Raw genomic sequence first — 18,059 nt, 5'->3', positions numbered from 1 at the left:
CCTGGGAATGCCATGGGATGTGTGGTTTGGGCAGTTGAGATGCCAGGACTACCTTGGTTAACCTACTGCCACTGAAACCTGGACCCAGATAAGAAGCAGAAAATGGAATCGATATTGAACACGCACTGTAATATACGACTAAAGACGTCTCCCACTTCCACCTTTGACTTCACAGTATATTTTCAACAATTAGAGCTCAGTTAAAGTTGTATATTGAAGTCTCATTGACTGGATGCTGAGATTTCTACTTGCAGTTTTCACCCAGGTCTAGCTAAGAGAGAAGAAATGAGGTGTAAATGTGGCACCAACACACGTACAGAAAATGGTAGAAAATGAGGGATGACGTATTAGACTAGTGATTGATTAGTGCCAATAAAGCAGTGGGTGCAACAGACAAGGAAAGCAGGTAGACAGAGCTAGAAGGGGAGATAAGTAGTGTTTGTGAGTTTAAGGCCTCATTCCTTTTCCGTGACCCTGAAATCAGAAGATGGATGCTAAGAAGCAGAGAGAGAGCTAGTCAGACAAAGCTCCAGACCAACCGCTGTGAGTCTTATATACAAAGTTCCCCAAACTCTATTAAACATGTCACGCTGCTGCTCTCTCTCTCTCTCTGTACCTCTACCTAGTTCTCCCTCCCCTTCCTTCAGTTGTACATCGTGATAGCAAGGTCTGGAAAGGCGGTGAACAGAACTGTGTGTGTGTGTGTGAGGGCGGAGAAGTGTAAATGAGGAAGGTGAGGCAGCAGATGCCGCGTCCCGCCAGAGGCTCGCTTTGAGCAGCGAGTGAAATCTGGGCGCGACAAAACTGCTGCAAACCAACTCGGCGGGAGGCCCTTGTCCAATCACGGCCCGGAATAAAAGGGCCGGGGCGCCACGCGGGCTGCAGTCGCTCAGGAGAGGTGGGGGCCATAATGAACCTTCAAGCGCTGCCAGCGAGCACACACACACACACACACACACACACACACTTGAGCACAGCATCTTTCTTTCTACCTGGCATTAATGGCGCCTAACCACTGTCACCACACAACCTCTACAGCAACTGTGCGTGTGTGTGTGTGTATGTGCGTGACTTTTTAAGCGTGCGTGAAAACATGCATGAAGCATCCTTGTTTTGCGATGCGCATTGACTCGTTTGTGAGCGTGCAATTAGATGAGTTTACGTGCATGCCTTTGTGCAAATGTTAAGTGTTGATACCTTTGGGCTACACCTGTGTCTGTGAAGTTTGATGTGTGTGTCTCTGTGTGACAGCAGCGGGGCAGTGCCAGGTATGAGGCTTGCTGTGTGTTTTTGTGTGTTTGCATGTGTGTGTGTTTGTGTGTGTGCGTGCGCTTGTCTGGTCGGCAGCCATGTTGTTGGGTAGCAGATGGCACCATGGTTGGCAGGGGAGGGGCTGCTTAGCACAACTAATCAGACAGTTACGGATAGGGCAGCTGGGAGGGCCGTCGGCCAGCCGTGTGTGTGTGTGTGTGTGTGTGTGTGTGTGTGTGTGTGTATGTGTATGTGTATGTATGTGTATGTGTGTACCACAGAGTGCCATGATGTTGACAGTGGTGGGCCCGTTGGCCCGGTGACGAGACCTTGCCGCGTTCTTCTCTCCTCGCTGTCGGAGTGCCCTCTCTGCCATCCTGCCTTCTCACCTCTCTCTCTTGCACTCTTGCTGGCTCTCTCGCTAAGTCTGCTGAGACCTGCTTGGTCTTTTATCTTTCTTTCAGTGTCTTTCTTCAGACCTTTCATCTCCTTTTGTCTTTCTATCACACTGTCCTACTCTGCTGCATCTCTCTTTCTCTGGTCTTTAATTGTAAGTTTGTTTGTGTTAATTTAGTTGATGTGGCAGTAATTAAAACAGAATGTGTATTTTTGTCAAGCTGGGTACTAACAAATGGAAATGGCAACCATTTTAATACAGTTTAGTAAGCGGCAGAGCAGAGCCTTAAAAATGGCCTCTTCAGCAGAAACATTTCTTCCTCAGCTATCACTTTCAGTCTGTTTTCATGTGTGAAGTATAAGAGCAAATCCTCAGTGCATAAGACATCTGGGTCTAGATCTAAGCAACTTGTCAGTTCCACATTTCATGATTCTTGTAGCTCATCTCTCTCCAACTGACTTTCAGCACTGAGCGCCGTATTCAGCATCAGTACTGTTTACCAAGTCAACCATGATCTCTGAAAAAAAAAAAAGACCAAGTTTCACAGTTGTCACCTTTTAATTTTCTAACTCTTATTTCAGTTTGTTTGGGTTATATTATGTTTGATGTTATATAACTAGATTATTAAATCAGTTATGGATAGAAATTAATTTTTTTTTCAAGATAAGTGCAAGGCTGGACAGATTGATCCCTGGGAAACGGTAGTTTAGTTGTGGCATCATCAGCAAACATCTTTCTTCCTTGTTCTCCCTTGTCTTTCTCTTACTTTTGTGTTGTTTTTGCTCTACTGTTGCAAACCAGGTATTATAGTTAAATGGCTGCTAGGAGACAATCTCTCTACAGCTCCTTCCATCCATCCATTAGCTCTCTGTTTTTTGCAGAAGATAAATGCTACCATTAGCCCCTATGAAGATGCCTTGCTAAATCTAACTCTGTAGCTTCATTAACTTATTTGCACTAGAAGTATCATAAAGGTTAAGATGTGGAAACTAAATTCAGCAGTGGAAAATCACACACTATAAGTACCAGGATTATTAGGCAGATCTGTAATCTGTCCATCCTGCGGGGCTGGGAATGGATAGAATAGACAGATCGCTGACTGGGAGACCTCAGGCAAGATGGAGGCAAATCTGTCGACTACAACTGTTGTCACCCCAGCCAAGTGTGCCCTGGGACACTGGCCTACATACACACACTACGGCTGGAGGACAGAGAATAAAGGGGAGAGCACCAGCCCGCTGCCACCCATCCACCATTCCCCTTTTCACCTCATTCTGTCTTCATCTCTTCTTCAAACTATGTATATATCAGATTGTTTTATGGAATTGCTCGAAATGCTCCGAAAATGTTTTTAAAAACTGGCTCACACCTCAAGGAGGTGTCTGTGAAAAGGCTGTGGTGATGAGTTTACAGGGGGGTTCTACATTTTAGTGGTTTGTGCTGCATGCATCCTGAATGAAAATGTGTAGTTGTCTGTGTGTGCGTGTGTGTGTGTGTGTGTGTGTGTGTGTGTGTCATCTGGTCAACTTTGTGCCTTCACACACCCCTGCTGTGAGGGTGGCACTATCAGTGACTCTATACTGTGCCCACTGCCCAGTAGGCACAGCTTTCATCCAACATGACAGAACCTCTCTCTGCTCTTCTTTTCCCCTCATTCCTCTCTTTTACCTCAATCACCCTCTTTTACCTGACTGATCTATCCCTTTATCTTTTCATCCTCTTCATTTTTTTTTATCCTCATATACTGTAGCTGCTCTTTGTTCTCTTTTTTTGTCTCTCTTCTTCAATCCACCCGTTTCTCTCTGTTGCCCTTTGCAGCCACAACAGTGCCAAGCAGTGCCTTGTAGGTAGTAGGGCAGTGCCCCCATCTGCACATTTTATCTGGATGATCACAAAGACAGGAGCAGGAGATAGCAGGGAGGAGGATAACACTGGAGGAAGGTAGCAGCGAAGTCAAAGGTACAGGAAGAGGCATTATAGAAGAGAGTGGCGATGAGTTAAGGAAGGCGTTATGTATATCTTACCTGTCAGAGATAAAAAGCAGAGGGCTAACCAAATATAGACTCAGTGACCTCAAACTGACAATCAAACAAGGAAGACTCAAAAAAATCACAGCAGCTGAAAGAAAACAGTCACTGTTAGTCACTGTTTATCATTCAGTGAAATAAGGAACAATTAACCAGTTCAGTTCTGTAAGTTTTCAGATGAGCTAAATGACTTTTCAAAATTAGAAATATTCCTGTACATATGTATTTATGTACATCGATCTTGGTATTTTATTGTTGTTTTTTTATGTGTTTGTTTGATTATAACACAATTAGTGGACAGGTAAGACACATCTGGCACTTGATGTGAGGCACTACCATCAGGAATACCCTGAAATGAAATCAGTTAATGCTGTTCCACTTTGGTGCTATGTTTATCTTCCACAACATCTGAGAGAAACCTCAAACAAAATAAACAAATGCAGTGGTAGTTTTTAATGCATACACACACATAATGCAGTGTTGCTGTTTATTGTTTCTGGTGTGATTACTGTCATAAGCAATGATAAAATGAACACGCAGGTTGTGATTTTTACTATTTAACAAACAAACAGCCTCTGCATTTTTCAAAGTGCTGAACATACTTCAAAAGGTTTGTGGCTGCTGTTGCTACAGCTTTTGTTAATATTCATGCACATACCATTTATACATATTTATGTGCTCCTCATTCCAAACTAAGCGCAGTCAGAAAAAGGTTGAAAGATGACACATTAACACAACCCTGACAGTGCAGTCTGGAGATATAGGTAAAGACACGGCCTATTAAAAAGGAAGAAGGTGACACTAGAGATAAGGCTGGAAATGGAAAGCAGGTCAAATAGATAAAGGTAGATGTAGATAAGGATGAAAAAATAGAGGGGATATGAAAAGTATGAGGAGGTTTTGAGAGAAGAGAAACAGAGAAAGTTTTTATGAGGAGAAAAGCTGTGAGGCTGGTGATGGTGTGTGTATGATGGCGGGCACCGGGTGGACACAAGCCCCCCCTACGGTGCAGTCTCCAGCCCCAGCTTCCCTGCTGAGTTTTAAAAAGCCTCTCTTTGTTTTCCACCTCAATGGCCACCTCTCCCTCACTAGGCATCTGATCTGATGGCCCAGGAGTACACACACTGAGGACAGCAGAGGAGAGGAGTTTATATAGGGTGCGGGAGAAACGAGAAATAAGAAGACAATAGAGGAGTTCACTGAAGATTAGTTGGGTGGATTTGGAGAGAGAGAGAGAGAGAGAGAGAGAGGGAGATGGCGCATGTTCCTTCCTTGCCAGTTGCCCCCAAGCTTATAACCGGGTGGGAGGGGTGAGGGGCGTTTGAAATGACATCAGGTATGTCCCAGGTGTGAAGTGGATTCCAACACAGGTGGATTGAGCTCACACCGGGAGAGAACACTCCATGTGGTACAAACTTTCAGCTTGCACACCTTTCTCTTTCACTGCTTTTATTTTTTTTCCTCAACTAAAACTTTCTCTGTGATCTGTCTTTTTTTTTTTCCTTTTAGAAAATGTAACATTCATCACATGCAGATTAAATATTGAACTTTACTTACACTGTTATTTTTCCCTTACTTAATCTTACTGTAGAATACGTTGCACTATATTTTTAAATATAGTTATACTGTAACACTCATATCTGTCATGTATTATACACTCAATCAAATGTCTAATTGTCTATGAGAAGTGACTTGAAGCTGTTATCCAGATTGAAATATTTGGTATTTAAATAATTAATTTTAGGCAACGATTTACCTTCTCATCTGAAATTGATTTGACCCCCAGCTCTACCACATATGTTACCCGCGACTATTTCTGTAGGGCACAGAACTGACACTGACGTTGAGTCCTAGGTTTCTGGATTGGGTCAGTAGGGGAGCATATTGTACGTATGCTGTGTGTTTATTTTTAAAAATCACAGATGCCTGCGCTGCCAGTCCGCTCTTCCTGTGTTAAGACCACCAATCATCTGTGCCAATTAAGACTTTTAAACTTCTCTCGCTCTGTTTTCTGAGCAGATAGATGATGACAGAGGCCAATCAGCAGCTAATTACTTTAATCTAGAGCTGTTTTTTTTTTCTCTCTGAGGGAATGTGTGCTGTAGCAGCAAATGTTTGTGTCTGTGAGGGTCATGTGTATTTATAACCGTCTGCGTATATATGCATGCATTTATTCATATGCGTGAGAGAGTTAAAAACAGCTTTTAAGATGTGCAGATTTCACAGTGTTATTGTCCGTACTTATGCACGTGTGTGTGCTGGAGGAGGAGGGCATATTTATTTTTTAAATTTTTTTTATTTATTTATTTTTTTCAAATTTAACATTTGCAGTTTTCTGTTTTTCGGGCACGATTGGCTCGCCACTGACCTTGGTGGCGGTGGGGGGGCTTTAGCGCTCCTTGAAGAAGAAAAGAGGCTTGGGCCGCCCGCTGTAAACAAAGTTGACTTGCCGACAGATGGATTGAATGACAGAGAGGCTAACTGAGCCAGGAATGGGCCTGGCAGCACCACACTGAGCGGAGAGAGAGAGAGAGGGAGAGGAAGAGAGAGAGAGCGAAAGAGAGAGATAAGGGAGGGGGGGGGGGGGGGGGAGAAGAGAGAAGAGGTGGCCAACAGGAGAGGAGGTGTGAACAGGTGCAGGGCCGCTGAAGGAAGAACCAGCAGATGGAGAGAGACACAGCCAGTTTAGTTACAGGAAAAAAAGGGTGGGAGGAAAAGAGGAGGGAGGAGGGAGAGATGGAAACAGCAGAAAAAAAAAAAGATCGGAGCAGAAATGAGAACGCTGTAGGACGGATAGATGGACAGATAGATAGAAATATGGGCTGGGCAGGGAGTAAGCGAATGGTGAGGCTACATCAGGCTGCATCTGTGTTTGATGTGTTTGTTTCATAAAGGAGAGGCGGGGGAGTGGGGTGTCAGAAGGAAAATATGGGAGCAGAGTGATTGACTTACATCACCCCGAGGTTTAATAAAAATGTGCTAAAACACATTGAGGTGCGCGAGAAAGAATTGTGCAACACTGTGTGTCGTCTGCAAAACAATTCAGATGTTTATTGTGCGCGGCGTCACTGATATGCAGCGCAGCAAATGTTCAATATGTCACTTCATTTTCTCCACGGTGCACTCATCCATTGTTGGCAGTATCGGTTAGATAGGCCTACACAGGGCCTCTGTCTCACCGTCTCTCAGTCACACACACACAAATGAGCACACACACACACAGAAATCATCTTTGTAGTTCTGCGAATCAAACTGTTGAATATTAATGTAGACTGATTGATGCAGTCTATCATAAATAGCTGCTGGAGCCACTGGAATTCCTCCACGAAAATGAATCATCACGAGTGTCACCATTTTGAGCGGTCGAGATACGAGCAAATAGTTAACAGTTGTAATTTTATAGTGAAGTATCAGTTCATTTCTGTAACGTAGTACCACCATCAGGCCTCATCAAATTATAGTTTTAGGGTTGGGTGGATCAGAGAAATATTGATTTGAACAGAAATATAGTTGTTTTTTGCTCTTAAACTTGGCATGTAGTTAAAAGGATCAATTTAAATTGAAAGGTGTTAAAAAAAAATAGAATCCAGAGATTTGCTTTTTAAATTGAGTTTACAAGTGGCCTAAGATATGACAGGTAATACCCAAATACATAAATGTCTGATTATAGCTGTAACAATGTTACAGAAAATTTCTGAGAATTTTTAAAATGTAAAAAAGAATGGATTTCTGGACTCAAACACTGCCATAGAATAGCTATTGTTACAGATGGTCCTCTATAACAGAAACAGCATTATTTGACTTCCTCTTGTCTCTCCATCTCTTTCTCAGCTCTTTGCAGCGATCGTCCGCGTCTGGAAAAAATCAGTTCTTCTTTGTTGTGAACAAAGCTTGTGTGTTCGTATGTTTGTGCTATAGGCTGGGTTCACAGTCTGTTCACCTGTATGTTAATTTCACACCTGTTATTTTGCAGCTCAGGATCATTGCAGAGCATAAATATGAATATGCATTGATTTCAGGAACTGTTCTCTTTAGTTTTCCATCAGCTTTTATGTATAGAATTCATGTACACTGTTTGTCTTTACCCTTACCCTTTGTTTTTGGTGATTGAACGCTTCCACAAAGTAACTCAAGTTTGAGGAGAGCTTCATCAGTCATATTGATGTTTTCTAGTTATTTGAAATCACAACAAAATATAGTCATATATTTTGTGCATTTGACACAAATTTTGTCCTTATTATTTGTGTGTGTTTATGAACACACATGTATGTATGACTTTACTTTGTATTTATGTGTATCTGCGTGATATTGTGTTTACTGGGAGAGAATATAGTCTTTTTTTGCAGCGGTCAGTGGTGTCTGGCGTTGGCGAATGTCTTCTATTCCTCCAAGTCCACCGTCTGACTCCAATTTGTGCTCGTTCTCTGATAAACCGCGGCATTTGGTGGTTCTGGCGTGGGATGCCGGCTGCACCATGGGGTGCTGCAAACTCCGCGCTTGGTCAGGCCCTGGCACCCCACATCTAATGGGCAACAGCTTGAATAGTGCCCACTTAGGCAGGCAGTGTGGACTGGGCCCCCTCTTCTTCCTCGCCAGTCCAGCCAGCTAGTCAGCCAGCCACCGCCTCTGCCACCTCCCACTTACCCAGCAGCCACTGTACCTGGCCACAGCCCCAGAGCCATTCCAGCCTACCTTAGGCCCCTGGCTCAGGCGGCTCTCGCCACACTTATCAAGCTGTCCTACAGCGCATCAGGCCAGGCATATACAAACAGGCCCAGCTATGCTCTAACTGAACATTCAGTGTAATGCCTCCTAGGCCCAAACAAGAGTTCCTGCCACAGGCAGCAACCCAGAGCCCATTCACCAATTAGCTGGAAGGCAGATTATTGTCCAGGGAGAATTATCCAGCTCCAGCCCCACATATTCAGCCTCTGCTCTACCCGTCGCCCTTAACGCTTGCTCCAGGGCTTGGCTCTCCACTGATGTCTCTCCTTTGCTTTCCCTTTTTTTATGCTTTAATTTGACAGTGCATCAGCAGCCATTTTGTGAAAGCATTTTGCAAGTAGAAATGTTGCATTTGATTGAGAATACAAAATGGTGTAGAGGAAAGAACCACATAAGTAACTCAGCCTGACTCTCCAGTTTTAACTTGATGAGACTTTCAGGCCCTTGAAACAGGGATATGAACTCTCAGTCCTGACTAATTGAACCAAAACTTAAAATTAGCACCCGTCCTCAAGGTTGCCCCACTCCCACCCAGAAATGAAGGGCCTTGAGTCTCTTCTGTTGTGTATGAGTTTGTTAGGTTGTACATGTAGATCAGCAAGACCAAACAGATGCCAAATGTGTAGCTTTCTGTCTTTTTGCTTTCCTATCTTCTCTTGTGTGTTTTGTTTTTTTTTTTTGTCACCCTCCTCTTCCTCACCACCACTCTATTGCTGACTGCTGGAACTTTCTGGCGGTCTGTCTGATGCTAATTGGTGGGTAAACAGGTCTGGTGTGAGTCCCCCCACCACCTCCCACCTCCACCCCCCCTCAGTTGCACATAAACACACACACACACACACACATAGACATACGCAAATACGCACGGCCCCCTGGAACCTCTTGCAGGACCAAATGGCTGGCAACGCCTGCCCGCCATCTCCCGCTGAGCCCTGGTGTGCGCTTTGGTGGCTCAGGCTGCTGTTCAAGCCCAGCGGGGGTTCATTCGCTCACACACACACACGCACACACTCATACGCGTACAGACACACACAGTCTCCTTGTGTCCCCTGCACACCCGCCACCCGCTTTCACACCCCAGACAGCAGGACAGCAGGAGAACACACACACACACGAAGGAACAGACAGACGCGGTCACTTTAGAGATGCAGGCCAAGCGCTGTAGGGGAGAAAAGTTTTCACTTAAACTGGAGAATTCTCTCTTCATTAGCGCCTTTGGACTTCAGGAAGAGTTCTGTTTATTTGTTCGTTTTTTCCTGTCTTTGTAGTTTTTCTCTTCTTCCCTTCTTTGTCTGTTCCTCTGTTGTTCGGCTACATTTGGACTTAGTTGAGTTAAAAAGTTTGGTTCAAACACGAGTAGAATGCAGCGTTGTTCAAAACCAGTGGGGATAAGCACCTTAGCTTGCATCTTACCTGCTCAATTTTGATATTGAGATGAGCAAAAGCGGCGATAAAAACGATTTGATCATTACCAGATATGTCGACAGTGGAGCTAAGAACGGTGTGTGCTACGAAGTCATGCAGTTATTCATGTGTAGAGTTTCTGTAAGTCCAGATCTCTTGTAAAAAGTAGAAATGACTGGTCAACTGATGTTTCAGCATTAGTGCAGCATTTGTAAAACTGAATTATATTGATAGCACAGGATGCTTAAATAAAGTAATATCACAGAGCAGACCAATTTTTCTTTCCCATTTGTTGCAGCAGAGTCATGTTCAGAACTTTATCCTTGACTTCTATTCATGCAGAGGATAAAGCTTTTAGTCTGGACCAGTCCCTATTAGAGCGATGTACATTGTGTGTGTTTTGTAGACAGCTGCAGTATCACTCAGGGGTCTTCAAGCTGACAGTGGCCTGACACTTCTACCCTTCTACCCCCTGAGTCTTTTCTGTCATTCTCCTTTCTGTCCTTTCTTTCATGCTCTTGTTGTGCAGCATGTGCTCTCCTCCCGCTTCCTCTCTCACCTCTGCGTTCATCTATCAGTTTTTCTGCTTCACACAGATCGACCTTCTTTTCTATCATGTACCAGAAAACAGTTGTCGGGCATGAAGGAATTTACCGGGAATGCACTGATCAATCGGCTGCTTATCCTAAATGATATATACTCTGAACAGGTTGCTAGTATTTCTGTCCCTGATCACACTGAAGACGCACATTTGTTTTTCATACACGTGTGTAAAATCAACACTGACGAATGTGATCCGAGGCATTTCATTTCACCCTCAGTTTGAGTGATTATTAAATATACTGCTTTCACAACTGTTCATATACAGTAGTATTTTCTAAGTGTGTTTTAATGTAGTAGCCCATTTAATTAGAAGCCACTTAAAGGCTCAATCTGTGTACCAAAAGTAAACATTTGGATATCCACACCTACAAAAGAAGACTGGACTCTGCTGTTACTCTAAGTTTGATTGACATGTCTTTAAATACACTGCCAGTTAATGTAGGTGATCATTAGGTTATTTGCATTAGTGCTGTTGGTAAAATTAGTAAAATTAGCCTATAGTTCGAATCAGGGTCAGCTGAATTATATATCCAAATACAGCTCAAATACACATTATAGAATGATATTTTAAATACAGAGGTTGTAGCCTTCGCTACGTGGAAATGTTTTTCACGCTCCACCACTAGCACAACATGAGTAATCAGTCATCTCAAGCACAGACTAACTGACTTTACGCATACTGTAGGTAGCCAGGCAAAGTTATGTAGTGGAACTGTGCATCTAATGACCACTGTGCTACTTTCATGATTTGTGCTTTGTTTGTATTTAGTGCATTTTTAAACAGTATGCCGCTATTAGATAGAAAATATGATTAAATCATTATTACAATTGATGGATGGATATCAGACTGAATGTGTAACAGGGGGTTGGTTCATTTATACCATTTATTATAAGGGGGCTGGTGGTTTAAATATTTCTTTAACAACCTGATTCTTCTCCCCAGACAGGAAAGAGAGAACGCAGAACGGGCTCATGAAGAGGAAATGACGTCTGCGACCCTCTCAGCACGGGACAGGGAGAGAGAGATGGCTGTGCTACTGGAGCGAATCGGAGGCTCAACACCAGCAGAGAGGTCAGTGCTTCCATCCTCAGCAGCAGCACTGAGCATTGGCTTCAACAGCCATCATAGCTCACTGTCTCCTTCCCCCCTCTCCTTATCTGACTTTATCAAATGTGTCCGACCTGTTTATATTCTAAGTATCCTCTAAGACCCACCTCTCCTTTGCCCTCCATGTTGTGTTCATCTCAGTCTCGGCCATTGGCACAACAGAGCTTGTCTAGCAGCCATGATGGAGCCACATCAGGGGGACATTTGGGATCAGACTTCACAAAGGGCAGCATTAAAAGTTGTCAGTGAAGAGCCACACACACTTTAGAGCGTCTCTACACCACAGCAAGTTCTCAGATTTGCATATCACTAGGTTTACTGTAGACAGTTACAGTACACAGGCATATTAGTTGTCTTACATGGGTGGGAGGGTGATGTGAGCAAGGGAGAATAAAGCAGAAATGAATAAGATGGAGCACACACAGTGTCAGAACAGCAAGGAGCGAAACAGCAGAGTTGATCAGGGTCAGCTACAGAATCACAGGCCTCGAGCTGGGACGGTTCCAGCCCCTTCCTCAAGGACGCTTCAGCAGGGTGGATCTTTGCCGGAGCGGGGTCTTGAACCTGCATCTTCCAGTTTGAAGGATGGTTTTCGCTTCTCACTGCGCCACCTCGCTAACCTCCATCACAAACACGACCAGGGCGGGAGAGGGGCTGGACAGTAGCGCAAATAATCGCCTGAGCCGAGCGAGGCTGTGCTGAAGTGACCTCAGAAGAGACAGAACAGAGCAAAAAGAGCAAAACAGAGGCCACGAGCGGAGGAGAGAGAATAGCGGGGCAGAGCGGAGGGAAGGTGATGGGAGCAGTGCAGGGAGACCCAGCTCAGAGCTCCCTGTCTGCCTGCACAGCAGAGCTGCTGCTGCTAGCACATCTGTTGCACCATCTGGACCCCCACACCCCCCCCCCCACCCCAAACACACACCACCCACCCTCGACTACTCTCGCTCCCCTCCCTTCTCCTATCTTTTTATTTACCTGTGGTTCCCTTCAACAACCAGGGAGCCTGCTGGTACACAGAACAAAGATGGAGGGTATAGAGGGAGGAATGGATGGAGGGGAGGGAAGAGGGGTGGGGGGTGGGGGGTAAACAAAGGGTTTGTTTCTGGCGCGTGTCGGCAGCACACATGTTGTCTAAAGAGAGCTGACATCAGAGCACAGCAGGAAACTGTGGATGGGGAGGGGATGGAGGGGTGGACGTCCTTTAGTAGCTCGCATCACTTCCTCTCCCCGTGCAACCCAACAGACGAGCTGGATAATTAGCTTTCTTGCTCTCCAAATCCCGCCTCTCTGTCCATCCGTTTGTCCTTCCATCCATCAGTACCCCCCCCCCTCTCCCTCCCACCTTTTTTTTTAGGATTTTTTTTTTCATGTTTCTTTTTTGAGTAAATGCGTACAGAGCAGCCTCTAGATGATATCAGATATTTGTTTCTCTCCGTCCCTCCCTCCCTGCCATGCTTCTTCCCTCCATCCCTCCCTCCCTCATTTTTCCTCTGTTTGTTTCCAGTGCCAGTTCTGCTGTGTTTCTGTGTCCCAGGGTTCTTTTTGGCCTACGCATGGCCAGACGCATTCAAAGCCTGTTCGGCTAATTAGCATTCTTCGTGCAACTTTTCCAGCACTGACCAAACTTTGTTGAATGTACGTGCGTGTGCACGTCTGTGAGTTTGTGTACTTTAGTTTAATTCTCTGTAGGCTCCAGTTTCTGCCCTCCATGCTTTACCTATGGCACTGATTTGAGGACAGTCGACTATATAGAGTGGAATAAAAAAGGTTTGTAGTAACTCACTTTGGAGGCACAATGCGCAGCCAGTAAAAAGTGAATAATATGTTCCAAACGAGGAATGAAGCATCAGTTGGAATTGGCCTTTACACCTCTCCCAGTCATAATTCCCATTGTTTAATGACACTTCTGTAGAGAGAGATTACAAAAGTGTAGAGTCAAATTTCAGCCTGCAGGTAAATGTTATACATCATAGCACAGAGATGTACCATCATGGCTCTGACTCTACTTTATTTTTTATCTGCCACCCCCCCACCCGCACCCAAAAAAAAAAAAAAAAATCTACTGTATGCAAAAACAACTCTTCACAAGTCTGAGCTACTTTTCAAAGACTGCAAGTCCTTGGTGTTTTTGGTTTCGGTTGACTGTAACAGAATGCTGGAGCAGGTGGATCATTCCCCCAATCCAAACGGCAGCCATTGTTATTTTAAAAGAGCAGACATATGTTGGAGAGCGGGACGTGGATCATTTCAAAGGAATGATGAAAGCCCAGTGTTGGATTGTTCAGAAAGAGGCCCCCATGAGCGGTTGAGGACGTGGCAGGAAGGGTGGAAAGGAGAAAGAAAAGCTGCTTTCAAACAACATTCCCCCTCTCTCCATCTCGTTTTACCCCACTTGCACACTTTATATTTCCACTCTCTATTCTCTGTACTTCTGTTTTTCCTCTGTACATCTCCGCCTGTTGTTTGAACAGTTTCGATTCTAAGGCGAATGTCGACAAAAGCATTTTTTGGGAATTCATTCAAGGAGACATATGTATCTTGCTTTCACTGCAGTATTTGTTACAGTAGATCTCATCATTCGGCTCAACATAGACGTTTTCCTCTGGTATGTTAAGCCTTTCGGTTTGTCTGCTCATGGGAATGTATGTGTTAACAGAAGGAGTCATGATGCTCCTTACGCCAAGTATTTTTTCTTTTAAAACTTTCCTATTTCCTACCACTTATACAGCACATGAACTTTTTTCCTCCTATATTGTAACTTACATTAAATGAAAGAACAAACAAAATGAAATCCTGGGTCAATGAGGTAATATAAAATGTAACTTTTTATTTGTCAATTTAAAAAAAATCTGTTACATATTCTGTATGCTACACTGAAATAAAAAGGTCAGTGTAACCTCAAACTCAAAACAATGATTCTTCCGCATTAGATATGCAGATCACAAAGGATCACACAAATCCCAGTCATAATCACAGTTTTGTTCATCACATTGTGGCAAATAAACTCCTCTGGTGCTTCATTACAGTCCTGAAGTACACTGCAACTGACAACACTTAGTTAGAAGTTAGAAATACTTTATTTACATGTGGTTGGCTCTGTGAGAATTGTTGAATAATTGAAATCAAGCGAAATAGAAACCAGTACTCTTAAGATATACTAGATACTATATATACTATATACAGTACGTGTAGTAAACAACACAGTAAATGGTTATGGGAGGTGTAAGAAGGGCTATAACTCAGAATGACACAGATGCTCTTAGCAGTACTGATGCTGAAACCTGACAATGCTTGCTGATGAGTAAAGGCTTCAGAAAATCAGATTTAACAGTTATTTATACTGTTATATATACACTTATACACTTACCCTCGATTATTAGAGAGAAGGAGAGATGGAGGCATCTGGTGACAACAGATCTGCAGAGTTGCTTTTTAACAATGTCTGAACTTCAGTGTCAGCTCAGTTCAGGTGCTCGAGCCCCTATTGGTTTCTGTGCAGCTAGCATCTCTATGAAATCACCTGCGATGGTTAACTTCAACCATAACCAACAGCTTTTCCCACGACTGGTTGCAGTTGGAGAATTGGACGGTCTGCTGAGTTCCCAGAATTCCCTGATCAGGAAGCTGAAGGAGGAGTGCTGCAAACTGGGGGCCAAACTGGAGGAGCTGACGGGAAACAGCAGGTCCCTATTTTCCCTGTCACTCTTTCATCACATTTCTTTTTTGTTTGAACATTTCATTCACTCTGTTTTGCTTTCATTTTCTCTCACTCGCTCATTGTTTGCCTTCTGAAACAGTGGGGTACATCCTATCTCATTAAGCTTCCCTTTTCCACTGGTTTATCCCCTCACTCAGTTGTTTATTCCCTCTATCTGTTGGACATCCATGTCATCATTTCATGAAACATCATCTATCCAGGCTGTTTGGACAGAGCATGTCAGCATACTACATACTGCTTTCCAGTCTGACCTGTTTTCTTGTTAACCTGATGCTACAGTAGTCACAGCAGGCCTGCACAGCTCTCCATCTGGGCTGCCTGCGTGTGTGTTTTTGTGTGTGTTTGTGTACTCGAGTGTGCGTGCGTGTGCATGAGAGTGACCCTGGGCCCAGTGTCCTGTCAGCTGTTGGAGCTGTGCTGCACATTAGTCACATGACAGCCCCCAATCTGGCCATGCCAGACCGCACTGGCCTCACCAGCCACGGGACACGTGCACACAATACACACACTCAAATACGTTGTTTATTTTCTAGTGGATGGACATCAATAGCAAATACACATACATGTACACAGTAATAACTTGAATGTGTCTTTATGCGTGGGAGTTCACATATATGCTGACACACTGCTGTGAAGTATATGTGTGTCTTGTAGTTTAGCAGCAGTGTGGTGTTGGTGTGTTTTGTGCCTCGGGCTGTTTGAGCTCCTGGAGTCTGAGCCTAGTGTAGCGGTTAAAGTCCTGCTGGATGGCCTCAGTCAGGCTGGGTGAGGTTACATGGAGACAGTTGCAGCAAGATGAATAAGAAAACTCTTTAGTTACTGACTGTTTCTTACACTAAGAGGCCTACTCCTGCTGATTGGCCAATTTAAGACTGATGGCCAGAGAAAAAGTTCAGAGACACTGTACTATATTACTGCAGTATCCAGCTGATGATCTTTTATTGCAAGTCATACCCCTCTTTCTTTCTCACCACCAAATAAAGGTAAAGCACTTCAAAAATCATCTTAAAAAATGGGGGTTGTTCACCACTGGTCAGTGTAGCTCAAAAATACTTCTCATCCTTTTACAGCAGTCAGTATTTCACAGTACTTACACTAAGACATGATTTAAGTGTTTCACTCTGCACAAATATACGTCCTTAACCAGCTACATATTTAGAAAAATGATCTAAAAAATCTTTTTATTAACTGTACTGACAGGGTTACTGTTAAGCAATTATTTAATTAAAACATTGCTCAGTATTTTATTCTGTTTGCATTGCATTTTGGTAGATGGTATGTTTGTAAGGTACATTTTCAACTATAGCATTTTGTATTAACTGCGCTGGCCTGTATGTGTGTGTGTACAGGAGTGAACTAGAACAGGTGGCCCTGGAGAAGCAACACCTTGAGGAGACAGTAGAGAGTCTGAGAGCTCGCTGCTCCGACATGGAGGAACAGTGTGTCCAGCACGGTCGCATGCACCAGCGCATGAAGGACAGGTACGCAGATACACACTATACACCCAGTTACTCACACTGTACACACATCTAAGTGAAAATATATTTTCTGACATCTTTCTCACATTTTTAGAGGATATTTTGGGATACTTTTTTGTGTTGTTTACTAGCAAAGAAACGTTTGATTTATACAACGATGTTTTGTTAATTCCTCAGTTGGGGTTTACCGTAATATTTTTAAACATTATTGTTTTATTTCAGCCTTTTTTATTTAAATGAAAAACGTACAATATTCCGTGATTTGGTATCTAGATCAGACTTATTATTGAAATAATGGTGTTATTGGTGGAGTTGGTGCTTCAACTGTTTTTACATTTCTATTGTGGTATATGGCAGCAGGCCTTACAAAAAAGTGTAATTTTCTTCACATTCTGTCCCCAGCCAGTCCATCTTCTATGTATCTAATGCTTATCTTTTTAGAATTGTTTTAACATTTGTTTATTTTTTACTGCTGTTTGTAACATTCTCTACTTCATCAGGCTGCACAGTCTCTGATCAAAAACTGAAACTTTTTTTTTCCTATATAATAAATGTACTGAAGAGAATAAGACAGTCATAGACTCACATCTGTCACTTGTGATCCACAGAGTACTGTAATCATCATGTGCACCATATGCTGGTTGACAGGCAGAGAAAGTTAGGTTAGGTCCTAAAATTAGGGTGTTAAGTGTTTAAAATTAGGGTGTTAAGTGCTTATATATCAGATTATTTATTTATGGCGGTGTTGCTTCACACCTTCATGGCTTGAACGAAAAATTAAGTTAACAAGGAGGTAATTCATGACAAGTTGTGACTGGTCTGAAACCCTAAATACTATCTGGTGAGGAAGTATACTGTAAACAGAACTCAAGTCAATGCGATGCACTAGTGAGGCCCATAAGCTGCATCCACAATAACACAGACAAAGCTACGTTTTTTTGGAAGTAGACAAACTTTTGTCTGACAACACTTCATCATTCATTGATTCATTCATTCACTGTTTCCACTTAACAGTTCACTCTGTAATGATCAGTAAATTGAGATTTCAGATAATTTATCTAATTTAAGTATCGAACTCAAAAGCATTGTTCTGTAGAGTTTTTAGAAAAGTAATGTGGAGTTGAGAGGATTAATTGATTAATTGATCAGTTGAGAGGAAAATCTGTGTAAAGTTAAGTTAGAAATTCCCCAGAGTCACTGGTTTGAGTTTCTTAATTATTCATATTTGCTCAATATTAAAGTCAATATCTTGGGTTGTGGACTGTTTGTTGGGTTAAACAAGAAATCTGAATGATGTTAACCTGGGCTTTGTGAAATGGTGATGGGAATTTTGTACTATTTTCTGGAT

At 43.1% G+C, this 18,059-nt stretch overlaps 1 protein-coding gene across 1 annotated transcript in view; it reads left to right on the top strand.

Annotated features, from left to right (window-relative positions):
* sdccag8 (SHH signaling and ciliogenesis regulator sdccag8) overlaps positions 1-18,059 on the top strand; it is a 45,946-nt gene that overhangs the window by 10,226 nt on the left and 17,661 nt on the right. The window contains 4 exon segments of the mRNA XM_051076456.1: positions 11,351-11,456; positions 11,458-11,479; positions 15,090-15,198; positions 16,583-16,714. Of these exon segments, the coding sequence (XP_050932413.1) occupies positions 11,351-11,456; positions 11,458-11,479; positions 15,090-15,198; positions 16,583-16,714 (369 nt within the window).

The sequence above is a fragment of the Lates calcarifer genome, linkage group LG16_LG22 (assembly GCF_001640805.2).
Source record: "Lates calcarifer isolate ASB-BC8 linkage group LG16_LG22, TLL_Latcal_v3, whole genome shotgun sequence".
NCBI classification, from domain to species: Eukaryota; Metazoa; Chordata; class Actinopteri; family Centropomidae; genus Lates; species Lates calcarifer.
Note: the sequence above shows the minus strand (reverse complement) of the source record. Positions and strands in the feature narration are given on the sequence as shown.